This window comes from Corvus kubaryi, unplaced genomic scaffold (assembly GCF_017639235.1).
Source record: "Corvus kubaryi isolate FWS band 111438036 unplaced genomic scaffold, C.kubaryi_AGA036_p1.0 72, whole genome shotgun sequence".
In the NCBI taxonomy this organism is placed as follows: Eukaryota; Metazoa; Chordata; class Aves; order Passeriformes; family Corvidae; genus Corvus; species Corvus kubaryi.
In genome coordinates, this window is record NW_024582060.1 from 6231688 (window position 1) to 6251952 (window position 20265).

The 20265-nt window shown below is 43.8% G+C and overlaps 1 protein-coding gene across 2 annotated transcripts in view; it reads left to right on the forward strand.

Moving 5' to 3' along the window:
• Positions 1-6649: 6649 nt before the first annotated feature.
• Positions 6650-20265, forward strand: part of ST8SIA1 (ST8 alpha-N-acetyl-neuraminide alpha-2,8-sialyltransferase 1) — a 129309-nt gene continuing 115693 nt past the window's right edge. For both annotated transcript variants that reach the window (XM_042050362.1, XM_042050363.1), the window contains exon 1: positions 6650-6894. In XM_042050362.1, coding sequence (XP_041906296.1) covers positions 6650-6894 — 245 coding nt within the window. The remainder of the gene's footprint in view (positions 6895-20265) is intronic.

A 20265-nucleotide genomic window follows, 5' to 3' on the forward strand; every position in this document is an offset into this window, starting at 1 on the left:
TCAACAGCTCATGAGGGTGGTAATAGAATACACTGCAACCCAGGACACTGCTGCACACATATGTCAATCAATATATTTGGAAAGACTGTTATGAGGCCAGTATGTAAATTTTGCTAATACGTACGGACACAACCTGAGCTCTGCACAGAAATCAGCACTCTGCACTGGTTCTGTGCCTGAGCTCGCCATCTGGCCAGGCTGTTTCATTTCCCATCACTGACGCCTTGGCTTTTTGCTCAATTTTAAGTCAGATTTCCATTTTTACTGTGGATGCTGGATCTGGTTTTTCCCATGATCCCATACCCTTCAGAGCAATAGCTTATGCTCAAGGTCTGAGTGTTTGCCAGAGGCCACTGACAGCCAGAGTATTTGTGAGGCTTCTTTTTAGATGCTTGTCTGTCCAGACTTTTAGCGTTTCAGCCACTCTTGCTGAAAGTTGTCTTTAAACACATTCCCACGTCCTCCTTTTTTTGCTTCAACCTTTTCTCCATCACCTTTTCCAGGGTGGACAGTTGAACAAATCACATCATCTAGATCTGCTGTTAATTCTCAGCAGCAGAGAGGTCTCCTGATGCCTCACACAAATTCAAGTTTCTCCCTGCTAAGAACTAAGGATCATTTGTTGTAAGAAGAAGAGATACTGCAACAACATTAACAAGCTTTTTCCTCACTTCTGCTTTTCTTCTATTCACTTCATCCTGGTCTAGAGGGATTACTTATTGTGAGACCAAATTTATTATGTCCCCCTCTATATCAGACACAACCTTCTCATGAACAGGATTCTTAACCAACACTAAATTATGAATGATGGCTTCCTGACAGCAACTGCTCGAATCGAAACTTCAGCAAATGTCAGACATGAGGTCAGAATCTGTTTGAGTCCTCAAGGAAAAGGAACTGCGCTTACAAGGGAAGAGCTTGTTTGCTTCAGATGTGCTTGTAGTCTCTGTGCATGTGGGTGTGCATGTTCTATTGTGCCTTTTATATGCATTTTATTTCCTTCATAAATGGTGCATTATACAATAGGACCTTCCAGCCACAATATCTTTGTCATGACAGTTCTAATACATAAAGTCATAGAATAGTTTGGGTAGGAAGAGCCAGTTCCAACTCTCTGCTGTGGGCAGGGACACCTTCCACTATCCCAGGTTGCTCAGAGCCCCATCCAACCTGGCCTTGACCACTTCTAGGGATGGGGCAGCCATAGCTTCTCTGGGCAACCTGTACCAGGGCCTCACCACCCTCTCAGTAAAGAATTTCTTCTGTACATCTAACCCAATTTTCCCCCTCTTTCAGTCTGAACCTATTCCCCCTTGTCCCACCACTACAGTTCCCGATGAAGAGTCCCTCCTCAGCTTCCTTTTAGGCCTTTTCAGATACTGGAAGGCTGCCATGAGGTGTCCATGCAACATTCTCTTCTCTAGGCTGAACAGAACTTAATAGACACTAATCCAGCATGTCCCTTACCCTTCTGAGTAGCTGTTTTTGTGAGTAAACCTCTTAACTTCAGCACAGCTTGCTCCTTTTAACAGTGAGGACAAACTCGTAGAGCTGTACAGGTAGGAATTTCACACAGAGTTTCACTGTGCTTACTTATCTTCACCTTACTGGTGCTCCTGCCCATCTATCCTACCCATCCATGTCTTTCATGAGCATTTTTACATGGATTAAAACACACTAAAGAGTCATCTTGAAGCCAGTGCTGTAGAACAGCACTTTATGGCTTCCCTAGAGATACTATAATAACATACAGCAGCAATGGTAAAGTTGTCAAAAATTGCCTGTGTTCCTACATTTTATGAGAGCACCTTCTTTCCATGCAAAACCAAAAAGCAAAGTGCCTGTGGCTAATGCCTTGATACGTTCCTTATCACTTACTCCTGTATGTTTTCACTCATTCTTGTTCCACCTTTTTACCAGCCAACATCACTGTTTGCATAAAAAGATGTTTTGAAAGTCCTTTCAACACTGCTAGTAAAAGAGGTTCTCTGTTTTAAAGAATGAGCTCTGTCTTTCATCAGTAAATCATTTTCCCCCATTTTATGCTTCCTTCTTGTGCATTCTGATGCCTGTCTGCAGCTGGAAGGACGACTGTAGATGTTGTCACACTAATGATACCATTAGAGCATGATAGCTGAGGGGAAAAATGTGGCAAAACTGGTAATAATTTTTCAGAGGATAACTGGTACAAGCCAGGTAAAAACTGATTAGCTTTTGGACACCATGACTTTGCAGGAATTAATTTGATATTATAGTTACAATTCTCCCCTCCAATAGTGTTGCAGTGGGGATACTGCAACATACATATACCAAACCAGGAGTCCCGTGGAAAGGAAATACATATGGGCAGACAGATTCTTGATAGCTGTTTCAGAGAGATGTTTATTTCTCCAGCCGCATGGCCGGAGCTCTGCCCAGGAACTGTTCCAGTCACGGGACCAAGGGTCCTTCTGCCCGCGCAGGGAACACAAACCAACCAGTGGGAACGAGGCTGAGCAGGGGCAGGGAAACCCCGTGTCTGTGCCCTCAGGGCCCCTCTCCCAGGGCTACACAGCAGGGAGAGGAGACCCCAACACAATAGGATTATATAAAACTGTCAAATTAGGGGCTTAAAATGCTTTATCAATGACAATACACATTTGTGGGTGCTTTCAGCACAGGTGCAGAGTAAGTTCTGATAGGGAGAGGCATAATGGGAATTTTCCAGCGGGGCAACTGTGCATCCATTAATGGAGTTTACAGTGTTTGTGCTGCTCTTTCAGAGGGAGATTCAGATGCCAGTTTTTAGAACTGTGTCAACAGAAGGAATTCAGTGCCTGTAGGAGTACACGATACTCCAAATGAAAGGAGGCAAAATCTGGATATTTTGAAGGATGTAATTCTAATCTTCACTTGTGTTTTGGGCTTGTGAGCAAGGGAAAGAAGAAAACCTGGATTCTATCGCTTGGGAAAGGTGTTTGCTGAGCAGAATGTCAGCTCCACCCACAGGGGCAGGGGGGGAATGCAACAGGGAACGGAGGGGACCCTGCTGGTGCATTTTGGAGGGAAACTGGGAAAATCACAGCGACAACGCTGATCCATGAATAGTCATGCTGTTTCACCTGAGAATTTAAAAGGCATTCTATTCCATGCTGTCACTCGTTGCTTTTCTCTGTGCTGCTTTTTAAAGGCACCTCGCAGGAACAATTTTTTTTTTTTTTTTTTTGCGGTGGGCAGACCCTGCCCAGGCTACCTGGCCCTCTGGCTGGGATCTTACGTGGAACCAAGTAATGGAGGTGAAGTTAAACTCACCGTCGATTCTCACTAAAATGGAGTTCAACAGAGTAGACTCATGCCTGAATATAATTTTTCTGCTTTGATTTAATGATATGGATTGTTGCTCACGACATCTCTACATCTTCTCAACAATTGCAAAGTATCACTGAACTACTTCAGGCTGTTTGTTTGTAAGCAAGACTCATTTTTGGCAGGTTTTTTTTATTTACCTCCTGCTTATTCTCCACCTGCAGCTGTTATTCCCAGCAGAAAGCAGTGGTGTGCTGCTCTTCAGGGCTCACTGACAGAGGGAAAGGACAGTGACTGATAATGCTGCCTAGAAACAGATTTGACTCCAGAGTAATAGACCTGGCTTTGAGCTTGTCCTGGTGTGTCTGTAATTCCCACCTGTGCAAGAGCAGAACTAGGCCAGGCATTTTCAGTTCTCCATGGCAAGTCAGTGGCAACATAACAAGCTCCGCCTCATGTCTGTCTTGATCCATGCAGCTCCTTGAGGGTGGCAGGCAGGATACGGTGATGGAGTTACTGCCATGGCACCAGACAGACTATGGATGGCTCTGAAATCAATGAACAGCCTGGGAGCTTCATGCTGAAATAGATTTAGAAAACAAGGGAGGAAAGGCTTAGGGATGTCTCACAGGATCACAAATAAAAGATATCCCAAAATCTTGTGTGTATTGGGTGTACTTTAACTTAGTTCATTGCAAGCAGTTTGGATATTGGAAGAATAAGTCAGTCCTACTTTCTCTTGTTCTTTTCCTCTTTCTCATTTCCAAAGCAATACAGAGCCTCTAGTTTGTCTCTCTTCTCAACCAAAGGTGAACAAAGAGTCAGGATCTATTTTGGGATACAGCTCTGTACATTTCAATCACTTTTTTTTTTTAAATTTTAATGGCCCTAGCTGACTATGTTTTGAATTAGTCTCCAGAGACTGAATGGTTCTGTTTGTTTTTAATAGATGTGACAGAACAGATTTTTGTTTATTCTGCTGTTGATAAATAGTTTCCTCACCAAAATAAAAATATTTATCTCGCTCTAATTTGTTTTTTTCTAGAGGTTAACCAAAGTGCCTTGCTCAGTTTCTTTTCCCATTTTTGTCTAGAGAAAACAGCTATAACACTCCAGACACTCTAGCATATCAAATATGAATGTAAAGAATATTTCTTATGCAATTACATGTTTCTGGCATTTTTATGTTCATTAGACATCATTAAGTTAATGTTCTGTTTGTCAGTGTATATTTCTAAACAGCGACACACTGTGAGAGAGAATGTTTTTCCTTCTCTCAAAGCACTGAAAGTCCATTGAGATTTCCAAGTTTATTTTTTACTGAGAACTAAGTATGTGTTGGGATCTCTAGCTGAAAACACTGTTGAAACACCCAGCTAGTATTTATAGTTATTTTATTGCTACCTTATGGCCAGGTGATACTAAACTAATTGTGTCAAACTTTCTTCTTGATTTCCTTCCTTCACCCAATCCCTTAATTACCACTCAACCCTGAAAGTTGCCCCAAAGTAGCCAAGTCTCCATGTGCTGAAGGTCTGGAAAGCAGCTGGCTACTAACTTATATGAAACTCTTCCTAAGGTTATGTGGTAGTCTGCAGTGTTTTTCAGTGGGTCTGAAAGGTATGTCTGGAGATGCTGAACACAAATGGATGGTATCAGCCTGAGCTGAATCTGCCTTTTATGCCAGGGAATAGAGACCGGGCTCTGAAACTAGGATCTGCCTCTGAGATACTGAGAGGACCTGAACGTGTCTCCCATGTTTCAGCCTACCTGATTATCACAGAGAAGTGCTTTCTACTGCTGGAGTCACTCTGTTGACATGAAATGATGACACTGGTGATTTAGGAGGGCTGAGGGCTTTGCATGTGGCACCCTCATCCTGGTGTGCAGATGGATTCCCAATAGGAAGGCTGAGCTGGGAATTGCAATAGGTGTGCAAGGTTGATACTGCTGCTCCTTGGTTTGTGGGTGGCTTCTCTACCAACTCTCCCTCACTCTGAGCACTGCAGCAACAACCCCAGAGGGCTGGAACACCCATCAACCACCCCCATTCCACCCGGGGATATAACCCTCAGCGTATTCTCTTCAAAGACCCAACCACACTAGTGTGCACAGAAAATCATAAAATATCCTGAATTAAAAGAAACCCAAAGGATCATCAAAAATCCAACTCCTGCTCCTGCACAGGGCAACCTCAAGAATCCCACCGTGTGCCTGAGAGTGTTGTCCAAATGCTTCTTGAACTTTGTTAGGGTTGGTACCATAAGCACTTCCCTGGGGAGCCTGTTACAGTGCGCACCACCATCTGGGTGAAAAAACTTTTCCTAATATCCAACCTAAACCTCCCCTGACACAGCTTCATGTCATTCCCTCAAGTCTTTTCACTAGTCACCAAGGAGATGAGATCAGTGTTTGCCCGTCTGCTTCCCCTCACAAGGAAGCTGCAGAACAGCCGTGAGGTCTCCCGTCAATCTCCTCCAGGCTGAACAGAACAAGTGCCCTCAGCCGCTCCTCGTAAGAGCTGCTGCTTTAGAATCAGTACTGCTGGCAGTGGCATGATCTGCTTTTGCGTTTCCCGTGCCCCCGGTTTGCTACATTCTCCCAAAAGTATCTTAATCCACAGATTTTTCTGTGTACTTTTTGCAGGATGTACTTTGTGCGGGGTGCACTTTGACTGGGCAGGCGGGGTGATCCCGCCCCCGGGGCTCCTGGCTTGAGTCCGGGGTAGATACGGAGCGCTCGGGGCGGCCCGCGGGGAGTCAAGGTGCGGGGAGGGAGGACGGGACGGAGCGGGTCAGCGTCGCCGACACCGTCGGGTAAAACCGGTGCGACCTCTGCCGGGGAAGAGAGCCAGGCACCGAGAGGGAGGGCGGGTCGATGGGTGCCGGCGGCGACGCCCGTAGCGGGACTTCCCTCCCTCTCTTCTTCTCTGCGCTCCGCTCCGTTCGGTGTCCGCGGTGAGGCGGGAGTGGGCGTGGCGCCGGAGCGGAGCCCCGCAGCAGCTGGGGTCTCCGCTCCCTCCCTCCCCCGGCGGCCTCGGGCCGGGCTGCGAGGCCGGAGCACCTCGCGGCCGGGGCGGGGTCAAAATTTACCGGGTCGGTCCTCAGCAAGGCAGCGAGCGAGGGAGGCGGAGGGAGGACGGGGAGCAGCGGAGCATCATCTGGCGGGGAACGCGAGGGACCAAATGACTGTGAGGAAGGGCGGTAGCCGCCACCGCTGCCGACAGAGGAGCGAGCCGCGGCGCAGCGGCAGCAGCGGCCCCGCTACCCGAGGCCTGCTGGGCGGCGATGGCGGCGGGCGGCGGCGGGGCTGAGCAGTGCTGAGCCGGGCTCGCCGCCCGCGGGCGCCGCATGGCGCGGGCCTGATGCCGGAGCGCGGCCCGGCGCCGCGGCGGCGCTGCGGGAACAGGAGGAGGATGGCGGGGCTGGTGTGGAAGTGGCCGCGCACCCGCCTGCCCGTGGGCGCCAGCGCCTTGGGCGTCTTCGTCCTCTGCTGGCTCTACGTGTTCCCCGTGTACCGGCTGCCCGACGAGAAGGAAATAGTGCAGGGGGTGCTGCTGCAGCAGGGCAAGGCGTGGAAGAGGAACCAGACTGCGGTCGCCCTGTTCAGGTACTGCCGTGCGCGGCCCAAGGGCAGTGGGGACGAGCATCCGGGAACGGGCAGCCACGCGAATCCGGGGCCCGGAGCCCACCCGGGCGCCCTCCCCACCCCGCCGAGCTCCCAAGCTATTCTTTCTTCCCCGACCCTTTGTTTTTTCCCAGCGGGCGGCAGGCAGGCAGGGCCCTTTCTGCCCAGCAAAACTTTTTTTGGGGTGGCTCCGTTCGCTGTGGGGAGTAGAAGGGGCTCGGCGCGGGGGATGGAGGCTTATCCTCGCAGGGATACCTTTCCAAGGGGGATGAGGTTTCCGGGGATTGCGGCGGTTGCCCGCACAATGGGATCTTCTCGCTTCCCCTGTATCAGTGGCAGCGGCAGCCCCTATGGCTGCTAACAAACCCCAGGGCTGCCAGCCCGGCTTCCCTCGGTGCTGGGGACTGCCAGCTTGCTGCCAGGAGAAAGCCCAGCTTGTGGAGCTTCCCGGGATGCGCAAGGGAAGGTTTGCGTGGATGTGCATTCGTGTCAGCATACCCGCTCTGAGCAGCACTTGGGAAGCTCAGCGCTGGTCCTTGACTCCATGCGGTTTATTATAGAAGCCACGTGAAAAGGCACCTTTTCTCTTATCTTTGCTTTTGATGTGGCTGGGAAATGGCGATAATCCCTAGCGCCCATTTCACCTTGCCCAGCTGCTCAGGAGAGGAGAGATGTTGCAGCCAGGCTGCCACAGCTGAGAGCGTTGGAGAACAGACAGGGTCCCTGCGGCGGGGACGATTTTTTTAAATCACTCCACTTTAAAAAGGAAATTTGCATCCCCTCAAAAATTTCTCACATGTTTGGGTAAAATACAGGGAATTGGAAGAGAAGCAGACTTCCCTCCCTTTCCCGGAGGGAAGCTGGTTTTTTTTTTTCTCCCTGTCCTCCAAGTAGCAAATTAAAGATCAGAGTGAGTGGTAATCAAATTGCCTCCAAAAAACACCCTCTTTAGTAAAATGAATCGGATCCAAAATTCAAGGGACTTATTTGCCCTTTAAAAATAATTTTGTTTGGTTTTAAGTGGCATACAGTTTTGTTTGAAGTTCTTCAGTATTTTCTGAATGTATTCGCCTTTGTCATGAACTGGAGCTCATGTGATCACTTAATACCTTGTCTGCTGGGATAACAGAAACTTTACAGTTCTTGAAAGGCACATTCTTCCATTAGCCCCCAAAGCCTGCAGAAAATCTGAGCAATGATAGGTGATAAGCAGGTGTGTGTTAATATTATCTCATTAGGCAGGCCTGGAAGAAGTCCTTCCTTTAACACAGAACCAGCAATAAGGTACAGATGCAGGATCCCTCTCCTAAAGCACTTAACTAACACTAGAAGCTATGTTGATCTTCTTGAATATTAATTGATCTTGATCCTGTGTACCATAGATCCCCATTTTGGGGGGTAGATGAATCCAGCTTTTTAAAAAATTACCCCACAGGTTACATCGGAAAGAGTCTGGTCTATTAGTTGTCATGTTTGTAAACCAAATGTTTAAAGATTGGTAGTGCTGCTGCAGTTTCAGTTTACAAAACAGTTTTTAGACCATTTCCACCACATGGTTTAGTAACAAAAACTCTGTGTGGCTTATCAGCTATTCCACTTGCCCATATGTTTTTCTACTCTCTAAGCATAGTGATTATCTCAGAAATGCTATTGAAGAGAGTCTTATGCAATAAAAGGAGCTGTTGTTTCTTGTCTATGTCTCTTGATGAGTTGGTGCAGCACTAAATACAATGAGCTTTGAATCAATCTGCTTCAAAAAGTTTTTAAAATAAATTGTATGCTGGAGATATGTAGTGAGTCTAGTAAACTATATTATTCCAGCAGTTGTGATGTAGAAGTCTGTTTTTGCTGCTTAAATTTGCTTCTCTTCACGATAGAAGATTTTGAAGCCCATGTCAGTCAGGCAAGCTGCTGTATATTTGAGGCTAACAGAAACTCTTTGCTCTGGTCCTGCTGTCCCTAAGCAAGCTTGCTGTAAAAACTCCAAATTTCACTTTCTGCTGGAAGATTCCAGTGAATGTCAGTCTCTGTTTGAATGCGAAAGGAGGGATAAAGCTTCACAGAAAACCTGCGCGTGAACTTTCAAGTAATATGGCTTTCCATAATAGTCTAATATTAAGTGTGCTTTAATGTATTATTAATAAAATATTATTTAAGAAGAGTGTTAATTGCTGTTCTCCCTAGCCCTCCTGCCACATTCTGTTAACAAACAGTTTTGATTTTACTCAGTTTGAAGCATAAATTGGAATTCATCTGTGCTAAAAATCCATATGCAAATATTCATAGTACTGCTTTGTGTAATGCAGTGGCATTTTTGGTATTGTATAGCCAGGTTCTTGCTACACAGAGCAAACACCTGATAGGTTTGGAACTTTCTCCTATAAACTCACTGGACTCCTGTTGCTGAAGTAGATGTTGGGTAATTAACTCGATGAAATCATACTTCTCAAACCTCAGAAGGGCTATCCCCCTCTTTGCCTTCTGTACCTGGATCAAGGACAACTTCACTAGGTGACTTAGCAAGGTCAACAAAACCATCTGGGTAATCTGGGGTAGTTTGGGTTGAACCCTGGCAACCAAGTGCTGGTAGCTCCTCAATCTCCACTGCTGCTTCCTTCTGCTCTCTGTACAGCCAGAAACCTTATGGAAAGATCGGACCCCTGTAAACCCTTGCTTATGCAAGAACCCAGACTGGCCTGGTTCTTGTGGAATGATTCGATGGGGGTTTTGTGTTTGAATGAGGATTTCCAGAACTGGTTTTCAAATATAAATACCTGTTTAAATAGCCATGAATTCCTTTAAATTTCAAGACACTAGTGGTTCAGGGTAGTCAAACTGTGAAAGCATCTCCTGTCTGACAAATGCTCAATATTCTGTCAGATGGTTAATCTGCTTGATTTTGAAGTGCAAAGTGCTCAAAATAGGAGTAAGATAGCCGTTAGTTGCTCTAATGATGGATGTGTCTAATCTGCCTACAATAAAATGGCTTGTCATGCTCTGAGGTGGTTAATGTTATTGAGTCCTAACTGTTTTTACAGATTGTTTTAGGGCCTAGTGCTGCTGAGATTATTTAGGCAAAAATGTTTTTAATTGTCTGTTATTTGCTAAAGTAAATTACATACAGTAATACCTTTCGGATGGTTCTATTTAAAATACTGCAATTCATTAAAGGCAGAACTGGATCTTTTAATCTGCCTTACAAGCTCCATACAACCACAAATCCCAAGCACTGTGTGTTTATATGACACTTCTTTCATTTGTTTGTAGAGGGTGGAACTCCTCTAGGGAGTGAATATGCTTGTGGGGAGCAGCAGGTTTTGGCCTGTCAGGAGTCCCACTGAAGGGGTCGGATGATGATTAGTGTCTTAAAGGTTCTTCAGGAAGGGATGGGGCAATCCCTGCAAGACAACAGAAAGGCTTCCCTTGAGATGTAGCTTTTGCTAAATCTTGTTTCTGTTCTTGCTTCTGGTGCTGCAGTTTTGTGTGATGCTGAAAGGTCACCAGGGATTATTCTGGTGGTGACTTGATTAAACTGGTGGCAGATGTCTGCTGTAAACTCACTGTTCATGACCTGACTCCATTCCAGAGCATCTGCTACAACTTGTCTTTGCTTTCCAGTAATGTCCCCTCTGACACGGCCAAACTGGCTATGCTCACCTTGGCTGGTGGCTTCTCCACTCCTTTCCATCAGATTTGTCCTCTTGTCCATTTTCCATGGACAGAGCAGAGAATCTACTGCCCTGAAACCACACAGCAGGGTCAGTGGCTGAACTGGACAGAATATCCAGACTCTGGTGTTTGCAGTGTGAATGTGAAAAGACTGTGAAGCCTTGCCTACTGTTGGCTTTGTGTGCCTTGTGAAAATCCTGTTCTGTTCCCAGTGTGCCAGAGGGGCTTTCTTCACTGTAACTTCCTCTGTCAGCTGCTCTTTGCCAGTTGTTCCTGTCTGTGCATGGAGTGCAGTCACACGAGGAGCATCCCCCTGTGCACATCATTTTTCATTCTGGATTGCATTAACACAGAACTAGAATTCCAGGTCACTTCCCTGGCTGGGTAAGACAGATGCTATTGCCAAGTCAGCAAGGTTTTCCTTAGTTCAGATGGCTTTTTTTTTTCCTTCTCTTTTTATGTCAGCACTGCAAATTACATGAGTGTTGGGATCCTCACTGTGCTATTTCAAGGGAAATCTGAGATTATTGCTCTGGTTGACTTTAGATAAGAGTTTGGCCCTTCTTAAACGGCTTCATCAGACACAGTATTATTCCTGCTTTCATTAGATACATGTGAAGGATGGAGTTAGGAGTCGACCTGGGAGATGCTGGATTAGGTTAGTTCTGCCTCTGTGGCCCAAGAAGCCCTGCCCTGAAACTAACAGGTATGCCAACATGAGCCAAATCCAGTCCATTTTTCCATCCTGAGTAGGTGTTGCTACTGCCTGGCTGTGTTTTCATCAACATTTTACTTGATTTTGTTGTTGTTGCTGTTGTATTTGCTTCGTTGATGATAAATGGAGTATTTGTAATTTGTGGTTTCCAGCTGAGATGAAAAGTTGTTTTGGTGAAGAAGTACAATTTTGAAGAGCAGGTTAAAGGTGAGAGGAAAGAAATGTTCTTACTCCATGTTATTATTTGGAAGCTGTGATGAAGAAAGCAAGCTGTAGAGAGGTTTGGCTCCATATCTTCAAGGGTGGATACCTGAATGATATGAAAACAATGAGAATTAGTTATCTGAGTTAGCTCACAGTGTCTTTGCAGATGAGAGCTGTGCTGGCAAGATAGGAGTTGATTTAAATTCCTGAGTTCCAGCTCCGGGTCTCATCCTTGACCCTAAGTAGCATTTTCTTACAGACTTTGATTCGCAATCCTAATGAAACAGACTGTTGAGATCTGTAGTATCTTGCAAAGTGTTGGATTGCTGCCTTCCTTTGGATTTGTAAAAACCCCAGTCTGCCAGTATTTATGGGAGGATGTAGCCAGCTCCCTGAGGCTCTTTTCTTGTTAGCTGGGAGCAGCCGAAGGCCCACAGCCAGGCACTGGGGAACAGGAGGAACAGAGACTTCGTTGAAATTTAGGTTATCCAGCTGGGGCCCCAAAAGTCTGGTATGTACATACCTAGACACTGCTGGATGTATGTATTTTCCCATCTATGTTTTCCCTTTGTTTGCTGTGTAGTGGATGAAATGGGCACTGAATCATCCATACAATGTAGCAATGAGTGATTTATTCCTCTAGCTGTAATTTTCATCTTCAGAGCAGCCAAGAGTGCTGCTCCCATTTGACATATGTTCAATGACATATACGAAAATTCCTATTTTGAGGCTAGTTCCTAGTAGGTAAATGCATGGAAAATGAATTGTCTTTTTCCCTTTAGAATTTGTCTTTCCCCAGTGTGGATGAACCTTACTGAAATGAGGAAGCTGTTTGAACTGCAGCCTTCTGTTGTTCCAGTTTTCTGAGCACCAAAAAATACTTAAATTTTTAATCCCTGGATATACATTAATCTTTTTCTGTATGCTTCCTGGAGTTCTCAAAATGCAAGGAAATTGCTCCTAATGCTAAATCATTTTAACATAGCTGCATGCAGTTAAATTCAGGCTGAAGCACATTAATCCAAGCTAAGTAGTGTTTGTAAACCTCAGTGTTTTCAGAATCTAGAAACTAGATTCAGGTTTTGTCATGCCACAATTTTTACGTACAGACCAAAGATTCTTCTCCCAGGTCTTGGATTTTAATCTGATTAGAAAAACAGCAGGTGGGGTGGGACAAGGCTCTGATAAGTCCCTGGACCCTGGCAAAACGTTTTTTCTGTAAAGTAATTTCTACAGAAGCTCTGAGCTTCATGAAGAAGCTGCGCCTGTTGCCTTGACCTTAGTGGTATTTAAAATTTTTAACAAGGTGAATTATATTGTGGAGAACTAAATCCTGGCTTTCACCAGGATTCTGGAGGTCACTTTCCCATTGTTCCATTCAAGATAAAGGTGAAAGTTGTGAAATTAGATTGTTATGCAATATTTTATGGCTAACAGAATGGTGTGGGGTTTTTGTTCTTATTGCATTAAATCAACAGACTTTAATTTTGACTTCTCCTGTTCCATTTGCTGGAAAATGCCCTCCTGAATTTCTTGGTTTAGAGATTCTCTTTTCAAATGGAGATGTGGCTACAGTGAGGAACAGCTGAATAGAAATGCTTAACTTTTTTTGTCTTCCATGTTTGCTGAGAGCATGTTGAATATTTCCTGAACAGCCATTGTGTTTATATTTTTTCCTTCTTTTTTCCCCTCCACCTCTTCTTCAGCCTATTCCCATTCTTAAGATGCCTGAGGCCCTCCTCAGCTTTGAGGGGAGCCCCAGATTATTTGAGTGACTCCTTTTATAATTATCCAATTATCATTCACAGCAGTGATACAAAGAACTTGTGTGAAATTTACTCCTTTATCTCCTTCCCCATCTGAAGTAACAATCACCTTCTCCAGAGTCTTGCAACTCCCACTGATGCTCAGGGCATCTGTTGTTTTGCATCCTTGATGTTCCAATAATTGGCTATCAGGCTTTCCAGGTAAACTGCAGACTTTGCCTTCATGTATTAGCAAGATAAAGGCTTTATTTATCAGGTTGCCTCTGCTCTGAGGAAGCACCATCAGGTTTAATTTAAAAGTTGCTATATAGCTATCCTATATTTTGAGGAGCACTGGTAAAACAGATCATCAGCTATTTTCCTTGCTTTCTTGTGAGAAAAACTTGCTCTGCATATTTCTGGAATGCCAGGAGTGGCCATTGCTGTAATAGAGAAATAACAGCTTTGTATTTCCTGTCAGAGATGGAAGACAAACAAAACTTTTTTTTTTTTTCCCCCAGTGAAAATGTTTTGATATTTTTCTGTGTGGTCCATCTTGGCCAAATGTCAGTTCTGGGAATTCTATTTCATCTGCCTCAATGTTTCAAGGTTCCCTTGTTCTATTGATGCTGTTGGTCCTGCAGTGTGGTGTGTCCCAGGGCAGGGTGATGAGGGACCTACTGCTGTAGGTAGTACTCAGAAGTGCCAAAAGGGTTGAGGAAACCAGTTCAAAAAGCTGGAAATGTGCAGTGAGGGGGTGATGTTGAGCCCAAAGCTCTCTGATTGATGCCTGCCTTTCTCAGTGAGTCAGTAAGATTTAGGCCTAATGGTAATTGGGATGAAGACTATCAGGTTACTCATCTAGGGTTCAATCCTTCTACTTTTAACTGCCAGGGGACACTGGATTTTGGTTCCCCATGTACATCTATACAACAAAGGAAGCAGAGTTATAAAGGGAATTAATGAAACTACATACATGACCTGGTTATCTCTTATAACTGAACTTCAGGTCTAGGTCACCACTGGAGTCGGTTGGGAATTCTGTGAATAATTATCACTGTCCAGAAATTACTATTTTTACAGTGCCATAAGGTTGCAGAGAGAGATTCTGTGCTCTGAAAGATTTTCCTTACCAAGAATGTTTGTAGTGAGATCCCAGCTATGCAGATTAGGAATTTTTATTAATGGGGTGGGTTTTCCATCTGTTAGTGCAGTTTTTAATGTGAAGGAATACCTGGGCAAGTGACAAGATACGGGAATGTTCCCTGGAGGAGTGATCCAATACTCGTGCTGAAGGTTTGGTGGATACTGGCTCTTGCTGCTGCTAGAACCTGGAGGTACCAGCTTACTACTTGTGAAGTGTGCAATGCTTTTGTTTTAGTTTTTTTTCTTCTTCTTTCCATGACTTCCATTGAAGCATTTATCTGTTTCAAAGGGAATAGAAGAGCTCTTTATTCCATATGTAGCATTCACTGGAGATATGAATCCCTTTTCCTGGATAGTAACTCACAGTTACTTAGAGTAAAAAGAATGAATTGTCAGTTACTGGTGAAATTCAGATTCTCTACTTCTGCTCCATCTGTGAGTTCTGTCACTAGACAACAGTAGCAGGTGCTGCAGCAGACATTCCTAATTGGAATGTAGTCTTTAGATTATCCTTGCTCACTGTGGGTGATTTACTGCCATCCACTCAGGGAACATTACCTTCTTATTTGTCTGAGTGAGGTTCAGACTCTTTGCAGTCTCCTGTGCTGTGCCATTTACTACTTAGTGGCAATGTAAAAAGCATGATAATAAATCCATATGGGGTGTAGCCATAATATGGGATAGAAAGGAGATGCAATGTTCATGAGGCAGGAGCAGAGGAATGCTGTTGGATCAGATGAGAATGGGAATGATGAAGTGAACTCTCTGTCTACAGCTTGCTTAAAGATCAATTTGAAAAATAATTTTGAGATTAATATATGCTGTATTTAATTTTTATTTGCTTTTAGACCTCTGTAATTTTTATGATATAATTAAGAAATGGGTTGAGAAACTTTGGTCTGTCTACATATGTCTGTAAAGTAGATAATTCACCTGTAAGTTCTCAGAAACTTTATATATCCACCACTATTCCTCAGTTATGTGGAGAGGAGTTTAACATTTATCACTGTGATGGTCTTAATTCAGGAGTATGAGGACACCTTTTGCCAAGGACCAGGATTCCAACTGTTTTCAGGTTCTAGAGCTCTGAGACTCAGCAGGCCAGGGGATGTCCACCTGCAAAATTTCACCTGGCTTGGTGATGCTTACTCCTCTCTCAGAGCAAAGCAGGAAAGGATGCTGAACTACATATTTTGAGGCTAGGGGCACTTAATATGACTTGGAGGATGCCCACCCTTGTAATAGGTGTGCCAGCTCTTGCAATCAAGTGAATTTGTGACAGTCTTCCTTTCATGGGATAGAAATGAAAAAGAATATTTCAGTCCTCATACCTAAAGGGAAGTGCTTGTAAATGTGAATGGTGGCTTGGCTCTCAAAAGGCAAGTAAAAATCCAGTGTGGGTTGTTGTTATTCAGATGCCTAATTTCTGTGCTTAGTCATCATTTTGGGGGCCTGACTCATGGTTTTTAAGTGCTAGGGATTGCTATAGTGAGAATTACATATCAGCCTATAATTAGATGCATTTTTTAACTAAGGAAACTGCAACAGTGAAGGGAATAGGAGAAACAAAACCAATCTGGGCATTCCTTCATAGGTTGTATTATTGAACATTTTGTCTTGGCAGCCAGCAAGCATCTAGCACAAACACACTTGCTGAGCCTTATGGACAAATGCTGAACATCTCCAGGTTTATGTATGCCCGGTTGGATGAAGCAGTAAAAGTGCACGTGAGATATTTATTCTTTCTATCCTGTTTAAGCCATTGCCTTTAAGTATATCCAGAAGGGAATGTCAGAGTGTGCAGTTTGAGCTTTCTGATCAAAAAATGGGAACAACACAAAAGCTAACCTATCATTAGAGAAATCATGTGTTTTGATAGTTCTGTTTAGACAACAGAACAAGGGAAAAACACTTATTTAGTGTAGTTCAGTAAATGCTAATGGGTCCAGCATCTGAGAACATGTTTATTTTTGCCTTGGGTCTTTGATGCTTTCTTTCATTTAAAAAACCCCCAAACAGTTTTGTGCTTCACTTGTCTAACAGGCCATTGGTACCGTAAGTCTTGTACTAAGAAGGTTGAGTTTGTTGTTTTTCCCCACCTAATCTGTAGGAAAATGTTGGTTTTACAAGTTTAGTACAAATTCTGTTTTCTCATCTGCTGCAGAACAGCAGATCTGCATCATGGAGAAAAGCAAAGTTCCCTCTGCTGGTGTAGAGGGAATTGGGCTGCTGGGGTTCCAGTGGGGTGTGGGCTCTCTTCTTTGTGGCATCACCAGGAGAACATGTGCAGTGTGCTGTCACTTGAAATCAGAGGTCAACCTAGATGAATATGAGCTTGCTCAGCATTTTAGAGCTTAATCAGTTCTTTCCTAAAGAACTTCTGGCTTAGTCATTTGGTTTCAGGTGGTGTCTCGTGTGGCTCTGCAGTCTGTCTGGTGAGAATGTTACTCCTTTCCATTTAAGATCAATAACTTGTTTTGCCTTAGAGAAATTAAAAAGAAACCCCAAAGTCCTGAGAAGTAATTTGTTTCCACTCATGAATTGCTGCCAGTGTACAGGTATTTCTCAAACACCTGGATAACTGCTAAGAACAGATTAGCTTTAAACAAGTTTAAGGAAGAAATAGCCAGGCATTGTCGTTTCATCATCACCTTTTTGGGTCTAAAGGGAATGGTCTGAATCTATCGCAAAGGAAGATCTCCCAAAACACACTGGGCAAGTCATTGAGCACATAAACATGATTTAAAAAGTATTTTTAAACCAACTTTCAGGCAATATTCCTGTCTTAAGATGCCTCATTTTAGGACTAAGTAGATTGAATGATTTATTTAGTGCATTTTTATTTTTATCCTAATACTGAGTAGATATCTTGGTTTAATTTCTTGAAGGATGTTTAGGATTTTTGCTTGCTCTTTTTAGCAGCAGCTTTTAAATGTTGATACTGTAAAAGACCATAAACCTTTAGAAAGTTAATTCACGGTGAAAAGCACTGTGGGTCCTCTGGGCTTATGCTTTCCCTGAGCAAGCTGATACACCTCCTCTGAAAAGAGGAATGGGCAGGCACTCTTGGGATTTCTTGCCTCCTTTTCCTCACATCCCTCCCTGCCTGAAGGTGGTGGCTGTGCCTACTGTCCCTTGGGAATTTAAGGTGACATCATAGGCACGCCAGCTCCAGAATAACTTGTGCCCTGGTGTTTTAGAAGAGGATTGCCGTAATGCTTTGGATCGTTTCCAGAACCACCTCAGCTGTCACCAGCAACTCTTCCCACTTCAAAGAGTAATATGTTCTATAAATAGTGGTGCAAATTAGGCTCTGGTTTTGTCCCAGATCCCTGAACTTATGTCGTCCCCGGCGACAGGACTGTGGAGTGAGAGGCAGCAGGTGCTGCCCCAGTGTCCAGCTTGGACAGGGCAGGGGGCACAGCTCTGACATAATTTAGTCTTGTCCTGGTTGCTGGCTGCTGTCAGGAATAGGGTGCCTTCCTTCATATATTCTTATTCTTACTTAAAAACTGAGTTTTCTCTTGGGAAAAGTGTCAGAACCCTCTTGTTGGCTGAAAGGAAGGGATTGCAGAATGGAGTACTCCAGAAGGAAAGAAAATGCTCTTGGAGGGCAGGAGGGAAGGTGGTGAGATGGAGAAGCCTTGGGAGATTGTAAGGGAGGTGGAAGATTGCTAGGGCTTAACACAATGGAGACAAGGAGCTTGCAGCAGCAGGGGCACTGAAGAAGAAGAAACATTAAAAGCAGAGAATAAAATACACATTTATGTGAAGCAGAATAGCAGAGAAAGAGCATAGGAAATTTGAGAACGAGTATATGGCTAAATCAGAAAGGCAATCAATTAAGGGTAAACCATTCAGTGAAGTGGACAGCTTAAGGACAGCTCAGTTGGTTAAGCAAGATAACCCAAGGAAGTAACAATTAATTAAAACAGCGTGAGGTAAATTATGATCTCAGAGAAGAAGCTCAAGTTTCAGATGGAAACAGATCACTTGAGTAAATTGAGGGTCCAGTTTCAATGGCCAGAGGTATAAGAGAGGCCATGAAACCATAAATAGGAGATGGCATTTTCATGCCACAGGATAGAAGAACCATTTTGCTCTTGAGATGATTGTTGAAGTAATGAGATTTGGAAGTGGAGTGATGAAATATGTGGAGTACAGCCCACTCACTGCAGCTATCTCTGGTACCTGTCCTACTTAAGAGCTGTGGTAGGGAAAATGTCCATATGGTTAGCAAAAAGACAGGAAAACAACATTTGTTGCTCTGTTTTTTTCATCCTCTGATTGCATTTTGCCAACTAGACAGTCCACAGGCTTGACATCTAGTGAACTTTGCTGAGGATTAGATTGCCCTTTGGGGCACCAGCAGCTCAAGCTGAGGGATGATGAATTACAGCAGGCAATTCTTTGACTTCTCATATCTCAAACTGGGGTTGGTTACTGTGGTTTTAGGGTGAGACAAACCCATTAAACCAAAGATAAACCCATTAAAGGCATGCTTTGTTCTGTCTGGATGCCATCCATAGCATTTCCGATGAGATGACTTCTCACTGTATGTTCTAGTAGGATCATACACATTGTTGGCATTAAATGGATGCATACATAATGTGTACTTAGAACTCCAAGCTGCACTGTTCTGGTGATATTCAGCTACTTCAGAACTCCTTGGCCACATGCACTTGGCCTAGTTTTGGTTCCAAGCTTTGGAACAGCTCTGTGAAGGTGAGGGATTTGTGGGGGCAGACATGGAGCTTCTATGCTTCTGGTTGTCAAATGCCAGCATCTTCTCCAGAGTGATCTTGCTGTGCAGGAGGCAGAGTGCAAAGCAGTGAAATTTTGGGTCTTGGGTGTTGTCTTTTTCTCTCTTCTGCAGCATTTCCATCAGGTAGCTTCTGCCCCAAATATGCCTACTTCCCAATGGTTGTAGGAATATACATGTGGGCACCTGCAGGAAATTTGTGAGAGATGTGCAGTATAAATCAACTGACAATGGACTTTTATTTCAGTGCATGAAAACACAGAAATGTCTTTAGCAGGACTAATTACTACTTCAGGTCCTTTTAGTTTAGTTTCCTATCTCTGTCAAGGCCTGGCACCAAATGCTGCAGAGAAAGTCATGCAATAAATGTAGTAGTGGTAGTATGATCTCCCAAATAAATCAGTGTCTCAGGTTCTTAGCATTTTGAGACTTCATTTAGTCTTCACTAACTTAGTTTAACACCCCATTCCAAATAACTGCTGTTACTTGTAACAACCTTTCATGTTCTTGGTGCTTACCTAAATAATCGATTCCTTTTTAACCTTCATTAGCTTAATTTAGGAAGTGCAGGTATTCTTAGAATGGTTAATTCTTAAATATATGTCTTATTCTTAGATTGCTGCTTAATCACTTTAAAAAATGTGTTTCCCCTTCAGCTCATATACCCTTTTTATACTAATTTGCTTTTTTATCTGGTTTATTTTTAGATTGTGACATTGTACCAGAAAAGAAAATGTCACCATGCTGTTGAAAACTAAATAGCTCATCTCCAACTCTGTAGTAAACAGTTTAATTACTGTGGAAATGGAATTATTGCTCTCTAAAATTGTTTGGTTGTTGCTTCTAAACTATCCTTTTTTTTTTTCTACATAATTCACTGCTTTCGTTTCTTGAAATGAGTAGCACAGACCAACTGACCATGATCCAGTAGAGCTTTGTAACTTATCATGCATTCTTGCGCTGCAAGGTGAGTTTTCAAGATGAATTTGAGACCTAAGAAGGTGGCAGTTGGACTGCCCAGTTAGTGGATGCTTTCAAATCAGCTGTATCAGGCCTGGGAGCTCTGAATGTAATGAAAGGCTCAGTCAAAGAAAAAGATATGTTGAGTTAAC